The 22661-nt window shown below is 31.6% G+C and overlaps 2 protein-coding genes across 4 annotated transcripts; one reads left to right on the top strand and one right to left on the bottom strand.

The window, feature by feature from the left end:
* Positions 1-689: 689 nt before the first annotated feature.
* Positions 690-18024, bottom strand: LOC126773343 (myotubularin-related protein 10-B). 3 transcript variants are annotated; one of them, XM_050494226.1, is made up of 12 exons: positions 17978-18024; positions 13752-13806; positions 6848-6984; positions 5927-6085; positions 5276-5731; positions 4982-5155; positions 4700-4829; positions 4283-4418; positions 3885-4122; positions 3083-3191; positions 2673-2842; positions 690-2587 (listed from the first exon to the last, which is right to left on the bottom strand). In XM_050494226.1, exons 1-12 carry the CDS (start codon positions 17984-17986, stop codon positions 2348-2350), a joined length of 2013 nt encoding a protein of 670 aa, XP_050350183.1. In that variant the 5' UTR covers positions 17987-18024; the 3' UTR covers positions 690-2347. The 3 variants fall into 3 exon arrangements, with proteins under 3 accessions (XP_050350183.1, XP_050350181.1, XP_050350182.1); XM_050494224.1 differs by lacking the exon at positions 17978-18024 and adding an exon at positions 13957-14394; XM_050494225.1 differs by lacking the exons at positions 13752-13806; positions 17978-18024 and adding an exon at positions 10703-10807.
* LOC126773386 (E3 ubiquitin-protein ligase RNF115-like) lies at positions 14901-22454 on the top strand. The gene is made up of 7 exons (XM_050494322.1): positions 14901-15106; positions 16146-16316; positions 17332-17387; positions 17558-17769; positions 18444-18605; positions 19359-19586; positions 20185-22454. The coding sequence occupies exons 1-7, from the start codon at positions 15023-15025 to the stop codon at positions 20439-20441; spliced, it is 1170 nt and encodes a 389-aa protein (XP_050350279.1). The 5' UTR covers positions 14901-15022; the 3' UTR covers positions 20442-22454.
* The last annotated feature ends 207 nt before the right edge of the window (positions 22455-22661 follow it).

Below are 22661 nucleotides of genomic sequence, written 5' to 3'. Positions count from 1 at the left end.
ATAGTTTTAAGATGATCCAGGATTGTGAAATGACTTACATTATTGTAAAACAACATATATTACAAAGATTAGGTAATAGGCAGCCCCGCTAAGATAAAGTCGCTTATTGCACCTTTTCAACTTTGTGCATTCCGATAAATTGTCACGAATCGTTTCTTTGGAGTGTAATAAAAATATAGGCAATATTTATTACTACATCATAATCTTCTTTATTCAAGTCTTATAGTAAGTGCTACACAATTAATTTTATGGCATATACATAATCAACACGATCACACAAATAATAATGACTTAAGTAATATAGATGAGAAGGGTAGGTTAGTTTCATATTTTTTAAACATTTGTGCATGTTGAAATTACACGTGACTCCTAATCATTTTGAAGTATGGGAACACTGAATTCAGTAAGTATTTAAAAAATCTGAGTTGCAAAATAAGGAGCAGTGTTACTTTTATAATAGGAGCGTTATTATTATTGTAATATGTGTACATATAGCCACAGTGTTCCACAGAGTCTTTTTTTTCACTGAAAAAACGCGTTACGCATTTCCCCTATGGAAATAGTGGGGGGGTATGTGGGGCTCGCCGGTGTCCGAGGCGCTGAGTGCGTCCCGAACATCGGAATACCAACTAGAAAACCATTAGGGAAATATTTGGATGAATAATTGCAGGGTAAAAAAAACTTCAAAGTGAGGGTAATTGTTTTATTTGAACATTTCTGCATTTTACGTTGTCAGGTACACTTAACAACAGAACAAATACGGTGAAGATATTACATCTATCGCTAGTAAACACTGGGTCGATTCTATTTCTCTTAAGTCGTACTGATTTTTACAGCTGAACATCGATATAATGAAATGGCACAATTTTAAAACCATAGTTGTTTTAGCATTACGTCAACATTCTATACAAAATATCGATTTGTATAAATATAATTATATGATTCGCTTAAAGTTCGAGTACTCGAAAAATATTACAAATATGTATCAAAAGTAAACTTCGCACAACAATTAACAATTATTCGAATTAAATTGCCATTTTGTTCAGCCAATTCTTATGTATAATTATTTCGATGTCGCAATAATTTACAATAAAATATTTTATAATTTTCACATATATTAATTATATTTATATCCAGAGAGTACTTCTATATATTCCATGTAATGTGTTTTATACACAAGTACGGAACCGATTTTACATATAAACTTAGCTTCGCTCGAATCCACACACACATCCGGCACTAATATTTGCAAACCTAACGCAACTGTAATTTTTTTTTTATAAACAGCCAATATTATGTGTCGGATAATCTAAATCATTAAAACTGAAACTATTATAAATATATTATTTTGGTTAAAATTAATAACAAAAAATTCGACTCGGTAGCTGCCATATTTACAACGAAAATAATGATATAGATAAAATGTTTTAATAAATAATTTTGGTCCTGTTTTCAGAACACAGTTGTGAATCATTCTTGAATATCCAGATAATGGAAAAAAAACATGTGTGCGCTTTAATTATTCAAACATAATTAATTTACAAACAAATTTAATTTACAAGATTATATATAAATAATTATGATTTTATGAAAAATAATACATGAATGATTTAAAACTGCATTGACTCTTAATTATAAACGATATAACAAAATGTTAATATAACAAGTATGGTAACAGATGAAAAATTGTTGTTTACATAAGATATATTAAAAATTAAAATACAAACTCGGTACTTATCTGTTTGTGGTATCAAATGTTTCTATATTAAGAATACTTTGTTTTTATACTATTTTTGCATTGAAATATATTAATGTTGCCATCCTAATATATATATTTTATGGTAGAATATTTTTTTTACAGATTATTATAGAAATCAATTCCTAAACTCAAATCTTATCTACACCTAGGTTTTACAACTATGTACATATATTTCATGGCTTACGCATGTACATCGAACAAAATATATTAGAATCTATTTAATACTTTTCGATACAATGGCTTTAGCTATTTAGTTTTTGTTCTATGTAATCTCTTGATCGCTACATCTCCAATATTTTTGATTACATATAACTAAATCTATCATTTTATATAAAAGTTATATTTTTCTTTAATACAAGTTGTTCATTAAAAAAAGTATATGTAGCATAGAATTAAATAATAAATTACGTCATTTTCCTCGTTACTTAATTTGAAAGTATTATTTTTACATTTTTTTCTAATTTAGCACACGGCGGCGACGTTAACGTATCCGATTTAACGGAGGCCCAGTCATTCTTATTTCACTAAACATCGTAAACAATCATTTCTAAAAACGTCGACAAAATTGTCACGACTTAAAAATCGAAATTAATCCGGTGCGTTGAGCAGAGACTGCGAATCGAGCAGCTGACTAGCGTCTATGAGGCTCACGTGCATGGAGTCCAGGTTCCTGCTCACCTCGTAGTTGCCCCTGAGGCTGAAGGGGAAGAAACGCGTCACGATCGGCGGCGGCGTCGGCGGCGCCTCCAGAGCGTCCGTCGTCTCCGAGCCGTTCGAGTGACGGCTAAGAATCGACAGCGAAGACAGCTTTTCGTTCAGCTTCTGGATCTGTATTCGTTTTGAAAATGTGTTTGAAAAGAATGTAAGTGGAACGTCGGTTACCCGGGACGGGGCGGACGCGCGGGCGGCTCACCTGCGCCCGCAGCGCGGCGTGCTGCAGCACGAACTGCACGTGGCCGGCGCGCGGCGCGTCCAGCGGCGGCAGCCAGCGCTCGTAGCACTGCGACCACAGCTCCACGCCGCACAGCGCCGTGCAGGGCCGCAGGCGCGCCGCGTCCGCGCGCGCCGCCTCCGCGCTCGCCGCTGGTAGATTAGGCGTCGCCGGTTAGATACTTGCGGGCGCTAGCCGAGTTGCAGCAGCGCTTGCTTTCACTCGCTGCATATATTTAATATATAGGCAGCTAGTTTTCACCCGTGTGGGTGGGGGTGGCCAGATTTTAGGTATCAAAAAATTGCCTATGTTCTTGTGTGTGTAAGGTATGTCGCCAAAAATATATATTCAAATTTCATAAAAAAAAAATATGATATTAAGATCAGACTCACATAGTCGAGACGAGGGTGTCGATTGTCCGAAAAGCGGGTTATAGAACAGCGCGATGTCCTGCTCCGAGAACTGCTCTTCCCAGTCCCATAGCGGACGCTGCACGAAGTTCTGTAAAGTTTATATAGAAGCACATGACTGTATCACATGAAACATTTTTATAATATAATAAATTGGAATTTATGTACATAAGAGCGTAGCTATCTGTACTGGGCTGTGCTAAAGTAAGTTACTTCTTATATAAAGATTAATGCAGTGTGACCAGTATTAAATTTAACTAATCATATTTTTATTAGGGATTTCAACATTAAAACGTAATGTAACTGTATATAAAATAAATATATAATATTCTATTGCAGAATTTTGGTAAACATTTGGTATATCTAATATAATATATCCCTGTATCTGATAAAGCCTGGTTTTGTTCGCTTGGAAAGGACACTGCTTTGATGACTGAGATGACTCAATGAGCTTAATCTAAAAAAATAATAAATAATAAACAATAGTTTCCGCCCGCGTGTGATGGTGGTTGCACACGGGGTTGCGTTAGGTATCATATTTCCTTATCTGTATCCCTAACAACGTGTATGCAAAATTTCATGATTTTATCAATTGATTAGTTGACACGTGAAAGCCAAACAAACAAACTCACTCACTTTCGCACTTATAATATTAATTATATTTGCGTATAATTAGTAAGGTAGTAAGTAATGATACCTCTTTTGTTTAAACAATTAAAGTTTAGGTTAAAAATGATGACGTCATTAGAAGGTCACTTCACGCCGTCGACATTAATAATCTTACCTTCGCTACAGCGAGTTCCCTGTCCCTCGGACAATTGAATAGGAATGTGTCGAAGAGATGATTATGCGTGCAGTCCCACAGCGTCGTGAGGTAGGTCTCGGTGAACTGGAAGGCAGCCGGGAACTGACGCTGTAACTGCCAAGTGCAGTCCAGGAACAGAAGGAACACCGGTGCCACTTGCGCCGTTGGCTCCTTTTCGGTTTCTTCTTTCGTTGTGCCGGGACGCGGAAGACCGAGTCTGCAAATGTATGAGAAATAATATAGCAAGCGGTATAGAAATATTTACAGTCCGAATTGTAAACATAGATTTATGGTTTGTTGTTTCGTAGTAAATATGTATTAAATAAAATGAAAAACCGATTTTGACCGTAAAATCATTTTACAATATGAAATCGTACCTGTCGCAAAACGGGTGCCCCAGTGCTATCCATTCCTTCTGTATGAGCGACTGGAAGCCCGAGATGGTGCGGTAGTGCACGTCCAGCAACAGTTGCGTGAGGCACGACACCACCGCGCTGTAGTCCACGCCGTCGCCTGGAACACGATGACAAAAAAATAATTAATATGTTAAAAAATAATCTAATCTTCTATATGGGCTAAAGTTGCACACGACTAAGTATTTTTTTTTTAATTTATAATGGAAAGTTTCAGCAAGTTACTGGGTGACTCACGTTCTGGAAACTGCCACTACAAGTTGACTTTGAGAGCGTTATAGAAGTTAACGGCATCAATAGTGACACCAGTTCACCCCACCAACCGAAAAACATCAATACAGATGTTTGGCCGTAACATAGCCGACAAGTGGAGCGACTCACCCTCCTGCAGCACGACGGACACGTTCTGTGCGAGCTGCGCGGCGGCCTCGTCCGCGAACGTCAGGCACGAGGCGACGTGGCGCAGCCAGCGACTCGACTCTAGGAACGAGTAGTACTGCGAATCCTGCGTCTGCACACACGAATACGTCACTGTTACGACGGCACCCCCGACCACGCGTCGCCGTGGAGCGCCTCGGCGTCGTCGAGTTCAGTAAAGTGTAATATTAACATGATTTGTAACTATATAAAACTCCGTCAACAGAACGAAGTAATAGTAATCACCCAGAAGCCGGCGAGCGTGGTGGGCGTGCAGAGCTCGGCCAGCTTCTTGTAGGCGGCGTCGAGCGCGGCCAGCGGCGGCAGCGCGCCCGCCGCGCCGCCCGCGCCCGCCGCGCCCGCCGCGCCGCACACGTACAGCACGCGCGGCGGCGTCAGCTTGGGGTGCGAGCGCCGCACCTGCGGGAAGGCTCGTAGGTAAGGCGCCCGGCCTGCCGACCCGCGATCCGGTCCTCTTTGGGATTCGACGACTTTTCACGAATATAAAATGTTACAATTCTTTCGTCAAGTCTTACATACCTGTTCTAGAAGAACGCTTTCGGCCGTAGCCGACTGTTCTGTCGGTAGCAACTCCCCGCTTCTCAGCAACGCTGCTCCCTCCGGTCGTCCCCAGACCCAAATTGGGACTCTACCTGATCTGAAGTGCCTCGCCGATTCTATTAAATTATAATCCAATACCGACCCAGGTACGATTAAAGTTTCGCCCGCTGTGAGCATGAACGCGTCCGACGTTCCGTTTATACAAGTGATTCTCCAATGTGGACATTCGCATCTTTCGAGCTCTCTCTTCCAGTCTCCGGGCCTTTGGAACATGTTCAGATCTGAGGGCAGAGTCGGGTAATAAGGTTCTCTGTACTCGAATGCGAATAGTAAATCGTGGCGTTTTGGGAACGCATGGTGTAATAGAGCCATGGCCACTTTTCTTCCATTGCCGATCGGTGAGTTCGCGAAGTTGAACGTTAGCACTTTCATATTCTGTAATAGATAAGCCCGTATTTTAAAATATAAAGCCACTATACATATATGAATACTATAAATACGATGTGTTTTTTATGTTTATCGCTAAATAATCTAATATATATCCCATTTAAAGGTCAAGGAAAGTAAGTTTCAGAACTCATCAAGTCTCGTTTAATTAAGCATATAATTTTAATCGTATATGTTAGCTACCTTACAAACAATTTGTAGTCCTTTTAATTTCGAGGGTACATCGGAGCGTGGAAGAAGTCTTCTGCGCCGTGTGGGCCCACCGTCAGTCTGCCATAAAGCACCGACGCCCGTTAACGGTACGTCGAAAGTACCCACAAGCTGATTTTTTTGACCATACTCCTAGAAAGTAAACACGACTCCAATTTTATAATATATAATTAACAAGACTAGAAAATGTCCATCGTTTTGTAGTATACAATATTAATATTATTATTATAAATTAGGCTAAGCAGTTCATGCTGATTGATACACCTATATAAACTTTTAAGCGTCAATAGCGTATTAGTTTACAGGCCGCCTAGCGGTGTAAAAGTCACAAGTTCGTTCCCTTCAAGTTCACTTGGGCCTTTGTCGTCCCCAGTCCTAACACAAGCTTTACGCTTAATTGGATGGGTAAATATGGGTGCAAGTAATTTCCAAAAAAGAAGTTTGTTCCTAAAAAATGTTCAAGTCTTGAAATTGTTCATAGATGCAGTTGCTCTCGCGACTGGTTCAATTCTTTCAAAATTGTATTTTTTACAAAATGTTTATAATATGTGGATTTGAAAGGAACTTTTTTGAGTGACGTTTAAGCCCGAGCGCTTTTATAGTTTGAGAAAATGACGTCCAAATTTACATTATTTTAGAGTTTTACATAGTAAGTAGTAAATCAAGTTTCAGTAAGTTTTAAAGTAGTGAAAGTCTTTAAAATTTTTAATCTAATAAGGGATATTATTTAGATAAACGATAAAAAAATCGATTGTGACTTAGTTTAAAAAGGCCATCAAATAGTTTGTACCCAATATATCTGCGATGATAAACGTCTATATAGTATAGTATATAATCATATTATTTATGTATTTATGTGATAAATACATTTAGAATAAATTAAATAATACTCACATCATTGCTCGAGCTATCGATCGGCATGAAGGACAGCTTGTAGTTAGTGACGAAAAGTGAACCGAATCTTCCCCGATCCCGTTCGCTTAGAGGCGCTAGCATAACAACGCTGTGCGCCGCTCCCACCACAAGTTCGCCTGAAAATCAAGTTTTTTCACTATAAAAAATTTATTGGTCTTTCCATTAAAAAGGTGGCTGAATACTCCCGAAGTACTCGGAGGGACCAAATGATGAACGAAATAATAACTATATTTCACAGTTCACAGTAATTTAATAAATTTAATCAATTTTGTAACATTGACATTTCATATACGTATTATTACAAAAAAACTTAGCGTGATTCAGGATATTCAAATAATGAATCAACGCCATCTATTGACAAACAGTAACAAACATGTTTACTCTTAACAGTGGCTGGTATCTAATTTGCGTATTTCAAGAAATTTATTATATAAGTTCATTAGTAAATGGCACTATGTTAATTTTAAGCAAAATATATAGTTGGCATTTTTTTTACTATATAATGTGAATAGTGCCATATGATATTGTTGTGTAATTGACAAGAAAAAAAGGTTTAAATTAAAGACTTAAAGTACAAGTTTTTAACTGTGAACAATATAACAAAGTATAGTAAAGTGTGAGTACAATATATTGAACTCAATGGAGTTACTTTTAGTCTGATCCATATCTGTAATATCGCACGGAAATTAAAACATAACTCTAGTTATTATTTCAGTATAATTTTCTAACAAAATCAGCAACAAAATCTATCTATACACATGAGAAGAAAATAAACGCGCATTTAAAAAAATAATAATATTTCAATAACGGCGACTCGACACGTAGAGTACATGACAAGCGAATAAACAGATTAAAAAAGATAAAATGTGATTTATTGTTATGAATACTACGTTTCACAACAACAATATATTTATTAAAGAATATTTATATTGATTAAAACCAGATTTAAGTTGCTTTAGCTAGTATAGCATATAAGCTTGAATATTATGATCATTGGCTGTAAACCCTTAATTAAAAACGTTGTTTACCGGATGTTTAATTACACACTGAATTCGCTGTTTTTATTATTATAATTGATTTGGCATAAGAAAGAATAGGCACGGCATTGTTTTATTAATAACGACTATGATATTTATAGGTGAAGCCTTTAAATGTTCAAAAAAAGAACAACCGAGTCTGGTGTTAGGTAGGTAGGGAAACAATGTACCTTTAAAATATCAAAAACCGTTGTATTTTTTTTATTTTAATTATTATTCAATTTCTAAAGACATGTGCACATCCATGCTTTGGGTTATATTTGGTTTCTTAATTTGTGTTAAATGTTTGCTCCGATTTTAATATTCCAGTTCGAATCCACGAGTACCGTTTCAGAACATTAAAATAATTTCTGCGTTGCGTAATACCAATCAGCGCATTCTCAACATAAGCCAAGAGACAGTCATGAAAAAATTACAAAATAAAAGCACATATTATTTTTATACATTTTTGTAAAGTCAAACTTCGTTCCACTTTTTTTTTAAATAGAAAATTATTTAACAATTGTTTAGTATAAAAGTCAAAGATATGAGCAAATCATATATCACTATTATATATTATATAGTACCTCTTTTATGATAAATTTGAGTCTCAATTGTTAGTGCACCGGTACATTAGTGGCAGACGAGGTACTTAATGTTTCTTAAAGTACAATAGTTTTATTATTAATGATCACTATAAATAATATCGTAAGCCATGAGCAAATCATATCGAAGTTCACCAACGTCTTAACTCAAATTCTTGTTGTGAACGTTCTATTTTGTTTTTGCATAACTAGAATTATTTTTTACATTTTTTTTTGTGTTGTTGAATTGTTATGGATGAATTGTTTAGACAGAAACATTTTATTGATTTCGATTTTTTTCTCCTCAAATTTTTTACGTGACAATATTGATCCAATTCAAGAAGTCATTGCACGAATTTTTAGAGGCGTTTTTCTGTTAGCCTTGAGAGTTAACATTGAACTAGTTACAATTTTTAACAATAACATAATTGGCGTCTGCTGCAATGACCGTGAAGTTAGAATTAGAGTCAGTATTCTAGATACGATATATTGCAAATAGGATAAGATGAATGATTCTTAAAAGTATAAAATTACCTCGGCCTTTTATCGTCATAAAAATACTATCTACATCTACATCCTAAATAAGAATTCCTAATTTACGAAGTTCTCACTAAGTAACAGTTTCGTTCAATGATTTGTTCAACAAAACCTTTTAAATATGATAATTAATTCAAATACAAATAATAAATTATTTTAACGATTCAATTTCGGAAATAATAGAACATGGCTAGAAAACTGTTATTTTAAATTTCACTGAGGCCGAAACCAGTGCTATTCGGTAAGAACTCACTTCATTATTCACCCCAACTATGGTGATATACTATTTTGATTGTTATGGTCAATATTGCATATCACTTTATGTCATTTCACGACCGTTTTCTGCGGTGAGTTTCGAGTTCTTATAGAATAGCCATACTGCATATTGTTTGTCATTTGCGTATCTTTTAAATTACTTTTTGCTTGACTAGCTTGCATAACATTAAAAAATGTCTACGCCTACTCCCAATATGCTTAACGGTGAACTCAATGCAGCATGTCTTCTATTCTACCTAAACCGATTGCATTTGATTAATTGTAACGGTAAAATTGTAGTAGAAACAAAATAGTAAGCAGTAAAAAAATATGTTACAACTAAGTAAGTCGTTTAATAGTTGAACTAAATTTATGTTGGAATGATGTTTAATTTAAATAATTTATATGCATTCGATATTATTAAAGAATACGTACGGTTTCATTTAAAATTATTTATCGTGGTACAGTCGACATCATTGATTCTCTGTTAAAAGTCGTGGACATATAAATAATTAGATACATCCCTAAATTACATAACAAATTACAAAAACTCTTAACCTATCTCAATTATATTCACTATTATTTCATCGAGTTCATATCTCCAGATGCATTTCACACGGATTCAACTCAAACGAAAGATATGGAAAAAAAATCTTCTGTTTATATCAAATCATGTTATTTTTATGTCTTAGTTCTGTGTGGAGCAACACCACGAGCTACCCATACGAACTTTTTTTATCTATCTTTATATCATCTATGACAAGGCAATTGTGTTTTGTACATTTACATTTTACTTAAAATTGTAAAAAAAACAATCTGCGAAAAAATTATTTGCGTCCAAACCACTAAGTTTTTTATCGAGACGCGTATTTCTATTATATTAAAAAATAATTTAAAACTATTGATTATGACGTCACGTTGAGTAGATATATAAGGAAATTGTGAATACGAACAAAATAACAACACGGTGAGTAATTTTATTCCCCTAAGATGGATCGTAAAGATGCGAATTCAACCTCCGTTATGATGTAAGGCACTTTCGGGGAATTTTTGATAGGATTATTTTTAGAACTACGCGTGTGACTTCACGTTGCGGATTAACGGTTACAATACAAATAAATGTACAAAAAATAGCCGTTATGTAGGTATTTATCTCCTTATATAGAGAAATCGTTTAAAAGAAGTTTATACTCGACGCTACTTTTTTAAACGAAGTCTTAGCAAATAAACGGCAGCTGCATTTTTGCAAATTCCTTGAATCTGACTTTTCGTGTACGAAGCCTTTGGGAGAAATGGTATTTAATTAAAAATAAAGTACAAAACACTATTAGTTATTACCTATCCTGAGTTATAGAAGATAAATAAATTTGACCAAATACTTTCCTATACTTGTTGTTATTATTATGTTATTACGATTAAAATATAATGCAAACGTAAAATACCTGGTCTAAGCACCCCCATGTCAACACAGTCACATAACACTAGAAACTGAACTATGGGACGTTGCTTCCTATATTTTTCTAGCACTACCATAACTTATACGGCTTACTCATTCCCAAGCCGATTCGAACTATAACACGAAGGCATAAGGTTCAAAATTGCGTTTAAAAAGTTGACTGTGGCATGATAGCCGTTTATGTACAGACTAATATATATAAATGGCGATACAGTTAGCCGCATGTAACGCATACGTAATTGAGTTATTGTTATCATTTACATCATCACAAATATGTTCTAACTTGTTGCCAACACGATATTTAATTATATTGCCTTTTTTTTTCGTAACTAGTAATGCTTGTTTGTTTGCTGTTTTTATAAATTAGCGCTTGTGTATTTATTTACTTGAGTATGGTAACATGTATAGATAACGTGTTGTTTTATAAATAAGTATGTTTTGTTATGACACATATGCAGAAGAATATAATGATATTTTTATATTTATTGATAATAAATCAATTAAATTTTTTTTTTGTTTGTAATTTTATTTAGCCGAGATGGCCCAGTGGTTAGAACGCGTGAATCTTAACCGATGATCGTGGGTTCAAAGCCGGGCAAGCGCTACTGAATTTTCATGTGCTTAATTTGTGTTTATAATTCATCTCGTGCTTGACGGTGAAGGAAAACATCGTGACGAAACATGTGTCTAATTTCATTGAAATTATGCCACATGTGTATTCTACCAATCCGCATTGGAGCAGCATGGTGGAATAAGCTCCAAACCTTCTCTTCAATAGGAAGAGGAAACCTTAACCCAGTCCAGTGGGACATTAACAGCCTGTACTGTTACTTTACTGTTTTTTATTTACGAAACAGTGTAGTTACATTAATTATTTAATTGTAATTATAAAGTTTCATTTCAATGAATAACATAATACAATATTAACCAAACTTAAATATTTGGTAACATTGGATTAAATTTGTGTCTCTATAATATAATATATAATATTATTTTAAAGATGCATTTTTTGTTTCTTTTTTCGGATTTACTTTTAATTTGTTTATGTATACAGATTAATCGTTATCAAAATAAATAACAAATTTATTTAAAATAACATCTAAATAAAATAAATGTTTACTTTCTGCAATTTTGAATTATATTTAAAAAATAATAATAAAAGAATGAATGCAAGAAAAAGTAAAGTAGTAGTAGTAATATCAAATGCATTTGGTAAGATGTTTGAGCATTATGAGTGTATAGGTTGTTCGGCTTGATACTGATTGTAAAAGAACATTTGTTTATACACTCATTATTAAACAAAAAAAATAAATAGACAAAACCCTAATTTCACAAATGAAATGTCGGGTTGAGTGACTAGTTATTTATAAAACAAACTAGTAACCGTTATATATCTTAATATATATGGCTTACCATGGTATCAAATTATCTGTATAATTGGATTAATTGTAATTAACCAGATGTTTAGAATACATACTGCTTCATTTTTTTTAAACTGGACTCACTTCTAAAATGTCATGTTTGTGTATTTTATAAATAATTACATTATAACACCTGCTATAATAATAATAAACAATAGGTTTGACACATTTAATTTATATATATAAGCAAAATTTTTATTTTCAATATTTTATTATTTTAAGGATTAGAAATAAATAAAATTATTGCTCTGTACATAAAGAAACAACAACAAGTATATTATTCCGTTTTTCCTCACACTTCCTTATTACCTTTTTTACTAAATAATATTTTTTTTAATCATTTCTTTTTTTTTTTAATTATCACATGTAAACTATTACACAAAACTTAAATGCCAGTATCAATGCAAACTTATCCAACATTAAAGAAATATTACAATTATTTCTTTACATACATAATATGTATTTATTTTTGACTAGCTTATAGCTAGTTAAAGCTTTCATTTGTTGGTAGGCCTTGGTGCAAGCCCATTTAGGTAACACCATTCACCAAATAGTCTACCATATAGTACACAATACTTGGTATTATTGTGTTTCGGTTTAAAGGGTGAGTGAACCTTTAAACCGAATTACAGGCACAAGAGACATTACGTCATAGTCTCCGATGTGGTAGAAGTTATTCCATATAGATTGATTTTTTTTAAGCCTAAATAGTTTTATAGCATTTAATGATCCATTACTCATCTCTTAAGTCTCTTTTAATTTAAAATCAAAACAAGATACCTTATACAATTAAAAATGTTAAAGGTGGATCAGTAACATTGGATTTATCAAGTTCTTGCATTTACAATGTATTTAATACTATGAAGAATAGCGTTGAGCATAATCCTACATGTATCAAATATTAAAACATATAAATGCAAAAAAAAATAGTACAGTTTAAGATAAACTTTTTTATATTCAATTGTTAAATATGCTTCAAGTTCGGTTTATTTTAATGGAATACAATATTTGTTTTGGTCTCCTAGTTACTTTTATATTTATTATAATATAAGCTACTACATTGAATATTACTTGGGTCATTACATCACCCCCCCTGGGTTGTGGTATGATGTTTTTTATACACCATAAACTTTATTCAATAAATGGACTGTCATTAACAAAAATAACTCTTCGGCTTTTATATAATAACATAGATAACTAAGTATTTACTTTTGTATCATTATCATTTTATTATAATTGTAATGCAAAATTAGATATGTAATAAATTTTCCCATATACAATATATAAAATAATGATCTATATCAATTTATATAATTAAATTATTCTATATGAAATAAACTCAATGATTAAGTCTTGTTATATTTTTTTAGGAACTGATGTATTTTATAGATAAAAATATTATTTATCAATAATATTCATGTTGCTTTCTTTAAAATTGGATCATAACTAGATAATTATTTAGGTTCCTAAATTTGAGTAATGATTATATCTATTCCTTACATATAAGTTGTTTAGGGAATGGATACAGCTCGAGGAGGAGAAAATACGATTATTTAGATAAATTATAAAACTATTTTTAGTTTATTACCAATTAAAAATAATTAAGTGACTCACCATTAAGAAGTTTTGGTTTCAGCTCTTGAATAGATCCATTTTTATCTCCATTATTCTATAAAAATATTAAATACAAATAAGTATTTATTTATTAAAAATAAAAATACATGAAAAAAAGGAAACTGTTGGTATAATTTTTAATAAAAACAAATTCTAAGCTGACTAACTGTGAATTCTAAATTAGTAATAAATAATATGTAGTTACCATAGGCGATACATTGATGTAACTCTTAAAATTCTGCACCAACTTTTTCTCATTCATTGTAATCAATATGGTTTAATAACTATATCAACTGGTGACCCACTTTACCGTTAAGCAACTAATATTTAAACATATATTGAATAAAATGTATCAAATCAGGAGCCGTGGACGTCGAAATATAGTTACATTACATATTATCCTCATGATTAGCGTTCATTTCACTTGGACTTGATAACAATCATCCTTACAAACATTACACGCACAGATTACGAACAAGTTAAATAATTTGTCATACTCATTTATCACCACTATTCTAACAGCTGATTTGTTATTTACAAATTATTGTGTAAAAAAATACCATTACAAACAATTATTCATCAAAACGATAGAATTACTAAAAACTAAATAATATCCCTAAGATTTTACATCTCCCGACGCAACGACAGATATTTCAATGTTGCTATAATTAACTTTTTCTGAGTCTAAAAATTGTGTTTTACAAATTTGATTGATGATAGATTAAAATAATAATTAAAGAAAATATTATTTTTGGTTTTACTATTTCCAGCTGATCATCAGAGGTGTCTTTGAATGTTTAAAAAAACAAGGACTTTATTTTAAAAATGCTAGAATCGATTTTTATAAATTAAACAATAAGTTAAAATCAAGTTAAATTAGTCGTCCTAGAAAACTTACATGTTTTTTTTTTAAATTGAAATCTGTACATCCTTTTATGAACACGAAAAAAATTAGACCTATCAGTTTGGTTGTTTTACAACAAACAACTATAAAGATATTTTCATATTAACCTGTAATTCAGTTCGTTCAGGAGTCAGTGCAAATGTAATTAAAAGTTGCTTATAATATCTAAAATAATCGAGTTTGAATCGATTGTAGATAGACATCCTAAATTCGTTAACACATTTATTATCTGTAAAAAAATCATACTGTGTGCATGTCTTAAAAAATGGCGAATGATAAATTTTTGTTCATTGATTGAAAGCAAAGTCCTCTAGTATAATTTATTTTGTTTAGTATTTATTGGTGTAACAGTGAATATTTAATAAGAATGGCTGACGCTATAGTAGAGCGTAGACCGAATATTCGTTTCTTCTGTCACAGGTGTCTAGTAGAATTTGAAGATGTTCTGCAGGTAAAATCAATAAGTATTATAATATTATTTTTTGCCACATGCTACCTTACACTACTCTCTCATACCCATGACCTGATGATAAAATTCAAGGTCACGTAATAGAAATTAGCTTAATTTCCTGTATAACCCGCCGTATGACTAATAATTATCTGCGTTTCTATTGGTGCTGCCGGTGTGATTTTACAATACGCACTTGGTATGTGACATTTAAGAAAAATAAGAGTTTATTATGATCCTACCATTAAATGAAATTCCACTAAGTTACATTGTCTAAAAGATTATAAAATTATATATGCAGCAAACAATATTGTATACTTATTTAACAAAATAAGATAATACGCTTACATTTTTTTAATTAATTGACATAATTATTTCGAATATTAAAGTTCCGTATAAAATTTATAATGGACATTTAAAAAAAAAAGAAATGATAAGATAAAAAAATTGGTACAAACAAAAACAACTTTCATAGTTCTAGAACTTCTATAAACATGTAATGTAACAAATATCTCATAAATTCCAATAAGATAAAATTAAAAATGAATATATTCTATAAATTCTATAAAAATATGTTTTAGGATGTTGCTGTTTGAATGTAAAAAATGTGTTAAATTTCAAAAAACATTCACTTAAATTTATTTTATAATGTGTTATTATTACAATCTATTTAATGAGGTATGAATGGTCATAAATAAAATATTTTGATGGAATAAATTTTAGGACATCAAAATATTGTTCTTAAAATAACTTATAATGGACTATACTTAGTGTATAAGCTTTATTATTTGTTTTTCATATTAAATATGTTTTGCTTTGATGCAAGTAGAAAACTTCTTTCTTCAAATGTTATTTGACTAAGACTAAAATAGTTTTTACTTCCAGTATTGTCAATTGTTATTGATATAATATATATTAATAGATAATAAATAATATATAACGTGTTTAGACTCTACTATCACTTACCATCAGGTGGAGTAGAGTCACATGCCCTCCCGGCGCATATAAAAAAATAAAAAAATAAATATGTACATTATTGCAGGAATTCATTTGCCCCTACTGTGAAGGTGGGTTCATAGAACAGTTAGAAGAAGCAGAAGGGATACCGTTGTCAGGAGGTGATGACTATAGCGATGCCGACATGAGTAATATAGAGGATATGAGCAATGTTGATGAGATGAGCAACTTGGATGATTCTGATGAAGTTCATAGAGTAAGAAAGTTTTGTAAAATGTATGATTCTTGATAGCCAGAAATATGTATAGTCCTCTGATGAGGAAACTAGTGGAATAACCAACTTATAGTTAGTAAGCATTGTTATAATAGTTAGGTACTTATTTTTAAATATTGATCGGGCAGATTTCATGATAATCAATGATGTCGATTTTTTAAAAAGAATACAATTGAATTTCTGACAAAATATCTATATAAAAACTGTTTAAATGTGTCTGATTAATAAATAAATAAAAATTAGAATAAAATGACATTTTCATGATGTAATTTCATTTAAATAATTATTTCTTCACACAAATTAAGGTGCAATTATAATTTTCTGAAAATCAAAATTTGCTAAAAATATATTGTTTATAGTATTATATAAAACAAAATTAAATTTGTCTTTAACTTTCCAAATTCATTTAATATGAGGAGTTGGATATCAGTGATATTCTGTTTGACCAACTACTTGATTTCATAAATAAATAATATAATAGTGTCATTGTTATTAAGGTTTATGTTTCTTGAAATAATTAAAATGAATATTTACAATAATTTATAATAATAATTACAATAAATATAATATATAATAATAATTATAATTTACAATAATAAATTTAATACATAATTTTTTTTTTATATGACACAGATTTTTCAATGAAATTATTTATATTGATTGCTTCTATAACCGAGTTGTTGGAAAAATGAATACCACTATAATAGTATACTTATCTGTTTATGTGATCACTTAGAGTCAGATCATATAGTTTTAAAATTGTGTTAAATGTTTGATACTTAGGTTGTTACTAATATATAAAGTGTTTATTCATAGATACACTTATAATTATTTTTAATTATGTTCATTTATTGATTGTGTCGTAAGATGATATAATAATACTAGAAAAAAAAGGATTCTTGAATTTTTTATACTAGTTTTTGATGAAACAAATAGTTTGCGTTTTTAAGTTTAATTTTAATAAAATAAAATACAGTATTGGATATCTCATTTTCAGAGCACACCACCAATGCTGAATGATTTAGCATTTTTGATGTCCGGAGGTCGATTACGGTAGTTTACGAATACAATTATTAATAATAATATCATGAACTTCTATTACACCTTTTGTCAGGTGTCTAAGTTTTGGTCTAATGTTTTTTTTTTTTAAATCAGTGACTTATTTTCTAAATATTAAGTGTGAGATATCTTTAGGAATTTAAATATTGAATTAAATGTTTTAGTGGTATAGGTACTGGAACGGCTTCCACTAATAGTTCAGCAACAGGCACTGGTAACAATGCTGGTAATGGTACAAACACAACAAGAAGGCCAACTGTGATGGATGAGTTAATTTGGATGGTTAGTGGTGGTCGACCACCAGCTGGGGCTATGACAGCAGGAGCTCCATTCGTTCTGGTGGGAACACCAGGAGACTATGTTTTTGGTGGTGAAGGTAAGCAATATATCATTTTAGTTCTATTAGACATACTAAATAATAGAAACCATAAAACTATAATTTAAGAGAGTACATTATATAATATTTTTTTATTATATAAGATTTTCGTTAATTTAATCAAATCATGTTTTTATCATCCTATCTTGTATACAGCCTATTCCAATCCATAAAGGAGTTAAAATAAAAAAACCATATACATACTTACATTGTTCATGCAACTTGCTAATAGCTCTGCTGCATTATGCTGTTTATCTGAACGCACAACATTCAGTACTACAAACAGTACTTCATTAATATATCTTCATCAATAAGATAACACTATTCCACTTAACTAACTATATCCACTTTAATTTTACCTTTAAAGTTCTGATAACTACTTTGAATCCATAATGAATATAATAGATTATTCAAGATCTCGACCACTGTTATCATGTCAATGCAATGTCAATAATGTTTATTTATTTATTCATTTGGAATAGGCTGTATAATTTATGATTTTAATAATAATAATAAGTTAAGCCTGTCTCAAGAATGTGAGATGAAAATAGCCCAAAGGAAACTGTCACTTTCACATTGACTGACAATACAATATAGCATAACCAAACACAAAAAGTAGAATCACATTAAATGTCTAAAATAAATTACTTAATAATGTTCTTTAATGTTTTAAGGTTTGGATGCAGTGGTCACACAATTACTTGGTCAGCTCGAGCACTCTGGTCCACCCCCTTTGCCGCGTGAACGTCTCGCAGCACTACCGACCGAGCAAGTTACAGAGGAACAGGCGGCCGCCAACACTGCATGTTCTGTGTGCTGGGAAAACTTTCAGCTAGGTTAATAATGCTTATTTTACTAATAGAAATTTATAAATTCAATCCTAGTAGTAGTAATTGTGCAAGACCTTATAATGAAATTTTTATATTAGCTATATAAAAATACACAAATATGCTATTTGACAGCAGTGCAAAAAAGGGTATAGGTAGTACAAGCTTTATAACATAGTTAGTCATATCGTCTGATGTATAATGAACATTAATACAGCATAATAGAAAATTTGCGATAATGCGATTATAACACATAGCCGTAAGCTATGATTACGTTGATAACGAGTTTAAATTAGTTTGAAGGACCATAGTAAAACTATAACATAATAATAAAAAACCCAAAAACCTATGAAAAAAATTAAAAATATGTTTTAAAATTTATGTATATTAAAATATGTTTTAGTCCCTTATAGGTATTAATTAATGTGAAGCTACCACTGGTTAGGAATGTAGACTCTGCCGAGAAGAATCGTCAAGAAATTCTGTACCTAACTCTTTCTTAAATGAAAATACACATATATAGTCTTTTCCAATGGCAATGAAACAGATAAATAAATAACTTTGTCCTTGAATTGACATAACATTTAAGTTTAAATAGTGAGGAGGAAATTTTTGAATGAGTGGTATAATGAATAAAATGAATGATAAAGTAAGGAATTAATATAAATATTTGTTTTATAATGATATATTAATAGATACGTGTTTTATGGATTGTGCGCAAAATAAAAAAAAAATCTAAATAAATAACATCTACTATTCTAGGTGAGACGACCGCGCGGCTGGAGTGTGAGCACGTGTTCCACCAGTCGTGCATTACGCCGTGGCTACAGCTGCACGCCACGTGCCCCATCTGCCGGCGCTCGCTGCTGCCGCCGGGCGAGCCGCCCGCCCCCGCGCGTACCGACCCCGACGCGCCCGCCGTGCCCGCGCGCACGCCCGCCACCCTCGCCGCCCGCAACACGACGCACCCGCAGACTCAGATTCGATTAGGTAAGACTATATTTCATATATCTCGCTAGAGACACTGACAGAACCTACCGTCGATGTTCGTTATTGTTTTTAATTATGCTATTAATAACAACATAAATAATTTATTTATGTGTTTTTAAAAGTTAGTACTTTATTCTATATCGAGAAATTTTTGGAAAGCGTTTCGAACTAATCGGTAATTTTGGAAATACAATCAAGATCAACATATATTTTTAATACTGCTCTAATTAAATAGGTTAAGGTAAAGATGATTTAAAGTTAAGTCAATAGACGCCCATTTGCTATCAGTTAATTCGATCTTCTTGTTACTGTATAAAAACAATTTCATCTTTAAATCACTTTCTCTTCTTATTCTCTAGTAGAAATTCCTTAACTATTATTTATCATCAATTTTATTTATCGATCATACACTGGTTACTGCTCGGCTTCTACAAGTGAGATCATTATTAAGCATGTAACTTTCTCAAATCACTTAATGGATTGTTATCTATTGCAGAAGAAATAATTAATATTTGACATTAAATTGCCAAGATTAACACCTTCAACTCGAGATTTACGTGTAAAGTAAAGTAATTGATATAATTGTATATATTTTCAGCCCCAAGAGTAGTCATTCGTCGCGCGACTGGCCCGCTCTCGGCCGTAATCCGACGGTTTCCATCCCAAACGCACACCTGGGACTCGCTAAACAACACGAGCACGTCCGGATCGTCGCCCGCTTCTTCAGTCACAGCGGGAGGCATTTGGGCGCCACAGACGCGGACCACCAACTCGAGCGGTTCCAACAACTCGTCTACATCACTCAACTCCAATGACAGAGACCTACAGTACAACACAGACATTGATTATGACTAATCAATAAATATATATATTGCAATGGATAGCACTAATAGTTGTTCAGTGCTGGTTAAGTGTTCAGACTTGTGAAAGTGACTCGTTGAAGTGTACACCATTGGGTGGATATAGACAGCCATTGTGTAAGCAACTCGATATGTATTGATTCTTTTAGATATACACTGTATGGAAGTTGTGTGCCTTTTATTTGTATCGCAGCATTGTAAATTATTAAATAATATAGTCATCAATATTTGTAATGTATAGTCATAAATTAAGTTACTTCCACTGCAAATAGTTAGGATGTTGTTTATTTAATGTTCTATTTCATTGATGGTGAAATAGATTAATGAATTACACACACGGGACACTGTCCAACTTTTTTGTCCAGTGAAATGACATGATTAATATAATATATTGGTGTGTATATATAGCTTAAAAACAGTGTATAACTTGGTGTAGTTGTAAATTATTTACAAGTAAACTAATAAGACTAACGATCAGGATTCTAAATTTAAAATATTTTACACATAATACAGTTAACCTCTGAACAGTTGATTTTATGATATCCGTTTATATAAAAAAATATATTACTAATGTGCTCTGTGTAAATTTTGTAAATATCTTATGTGTAAGACATTGTCTTGTTACTTTTTGGATTTTAGGAAGAACTGTTGTATCCTAGCACTAACTAATGTAATATAACTATTGCATTAGTTGATATGTTATTGAAACTATTTGATACACCTTAATATATATTTTTTAATATAAAACAAGACTCAACTTGAAACTGTTGTTGATGAATACATATAATTTGTAAATAATAAACATCGATTGGTATGTCTTTACGTAATTTCTACCATGTACATTATGTACGCAAAAATATTTAATAAAAAGATATTGTTAATAATGTTTTTGTTAATGAGTCATTACTCATTGATAAAAACATTATTTACAATATCTTAAGTGAGAGAGTGATAATCATCACATAATCATTATGAAAAATAATATACATATAATAAAGTTTGTTGTAAAAAAAAAACTTCACTTTAATTCTACTTAAAAATGAAAACCATTCTAGTTTACCCGGCCTATAAGGCTGAACATTTTGGAAAATTTAAAATATAATAAAATAAGGAACACAAAAGTTATGCAATTGTTTGTTAGAATCATTTAGTGCAACAAAAACTTGCCTCTGCATATATGCCCCTATAGGCTATAAGCCTATGTAGGATATTTAGAAATCCGCCACTAATTCACATTATCAATAGACTTATTTATTTAATTACAATGTATTATGTTGCTTGTGGTTTCTCATTGAATTAAATTCTAAAGCTAATTGAAAGAAAGTTTGTTTTTAACTTTACCTAATGATAAACCACATGTAATCATTATTTTTATTATGAAGTTTTTAACATTGAAAAATTTATTTTATTTTCAAACAAATTAAAATATATTTTTATATTGTATAAAATTTTAGCAGTACCACTACTACTGCTTGTTTGATCTAAACAGATGTAAAATATTGACTTTCCTTAGAAACATTTGCTTTTGTATTTTTTTTTTCTAAAATTCCATTTGATTATATATAAATTTAATAGCTTTATGTTCTATTCTAGCCATAATACTAAGGCTATAAATAAATAATGTAAGGCGAGATAAATACTGTGCAAATTATTACTAGTTCCAATTTAGTAAATTTAGAATAATAATTTTAAACAAAAATATTATAAGGATGTAATCAAAATCACAGTTTATATTAGAAATTTTCTTAGAATTTGCTTACGCAGATGTCATTTAACATTTCATGAAATGCCTTAAGTGGTTTTGAGTTGCTATTCACAAATATTGCGGAATAATAGTTATAAAGATAGTTCCTATACCTACTGTTAATGTTATGTATTCCGTTCTACGAAAGTCCTACCAGAGGAATGAAAATATTTTTTTTTTGTGTATTGTGACGTGAATTCATTAACTAAGTTTATTTATTCGAAAATTGTATAAAGTATATTAAAATTAATGACACAATCTTTATGTTAATGTTTTTATTTCTTCTATCTTTATTTTTAGTTTTCATTATGGCCAGGTAATTTTTTTAATAATTATTGATTTTTGCCTGCATTAAATAGTATCGGTTAGATTCAACTTAGCTTCTATTTTATACTCCTCAAATATAAAGTTAATATATTTTTTTTATGCCGATACAATATGATTTAATAAATTAAAGTAATGCACGTTACC

The sequence above is a fragment of the Nymphalis io genome, chromosome 14 (assembly GCF_905147045.1).
Source record: "Nymphalis io chromosome 14, ilAglIoxx1.1, whole genome shotgun sequence".
Taxonomy (NCBI): Eukaryota; Metazoa; Arthropoda; class Insecta; order Lepidoptera; family Nymphalidae; genus Nymphalis; species Nymphalis io.
Note: the sequence above shows the minus strand (reverse complement) of the source record. Positions and strands in the feature narration are given on the sequence as shown.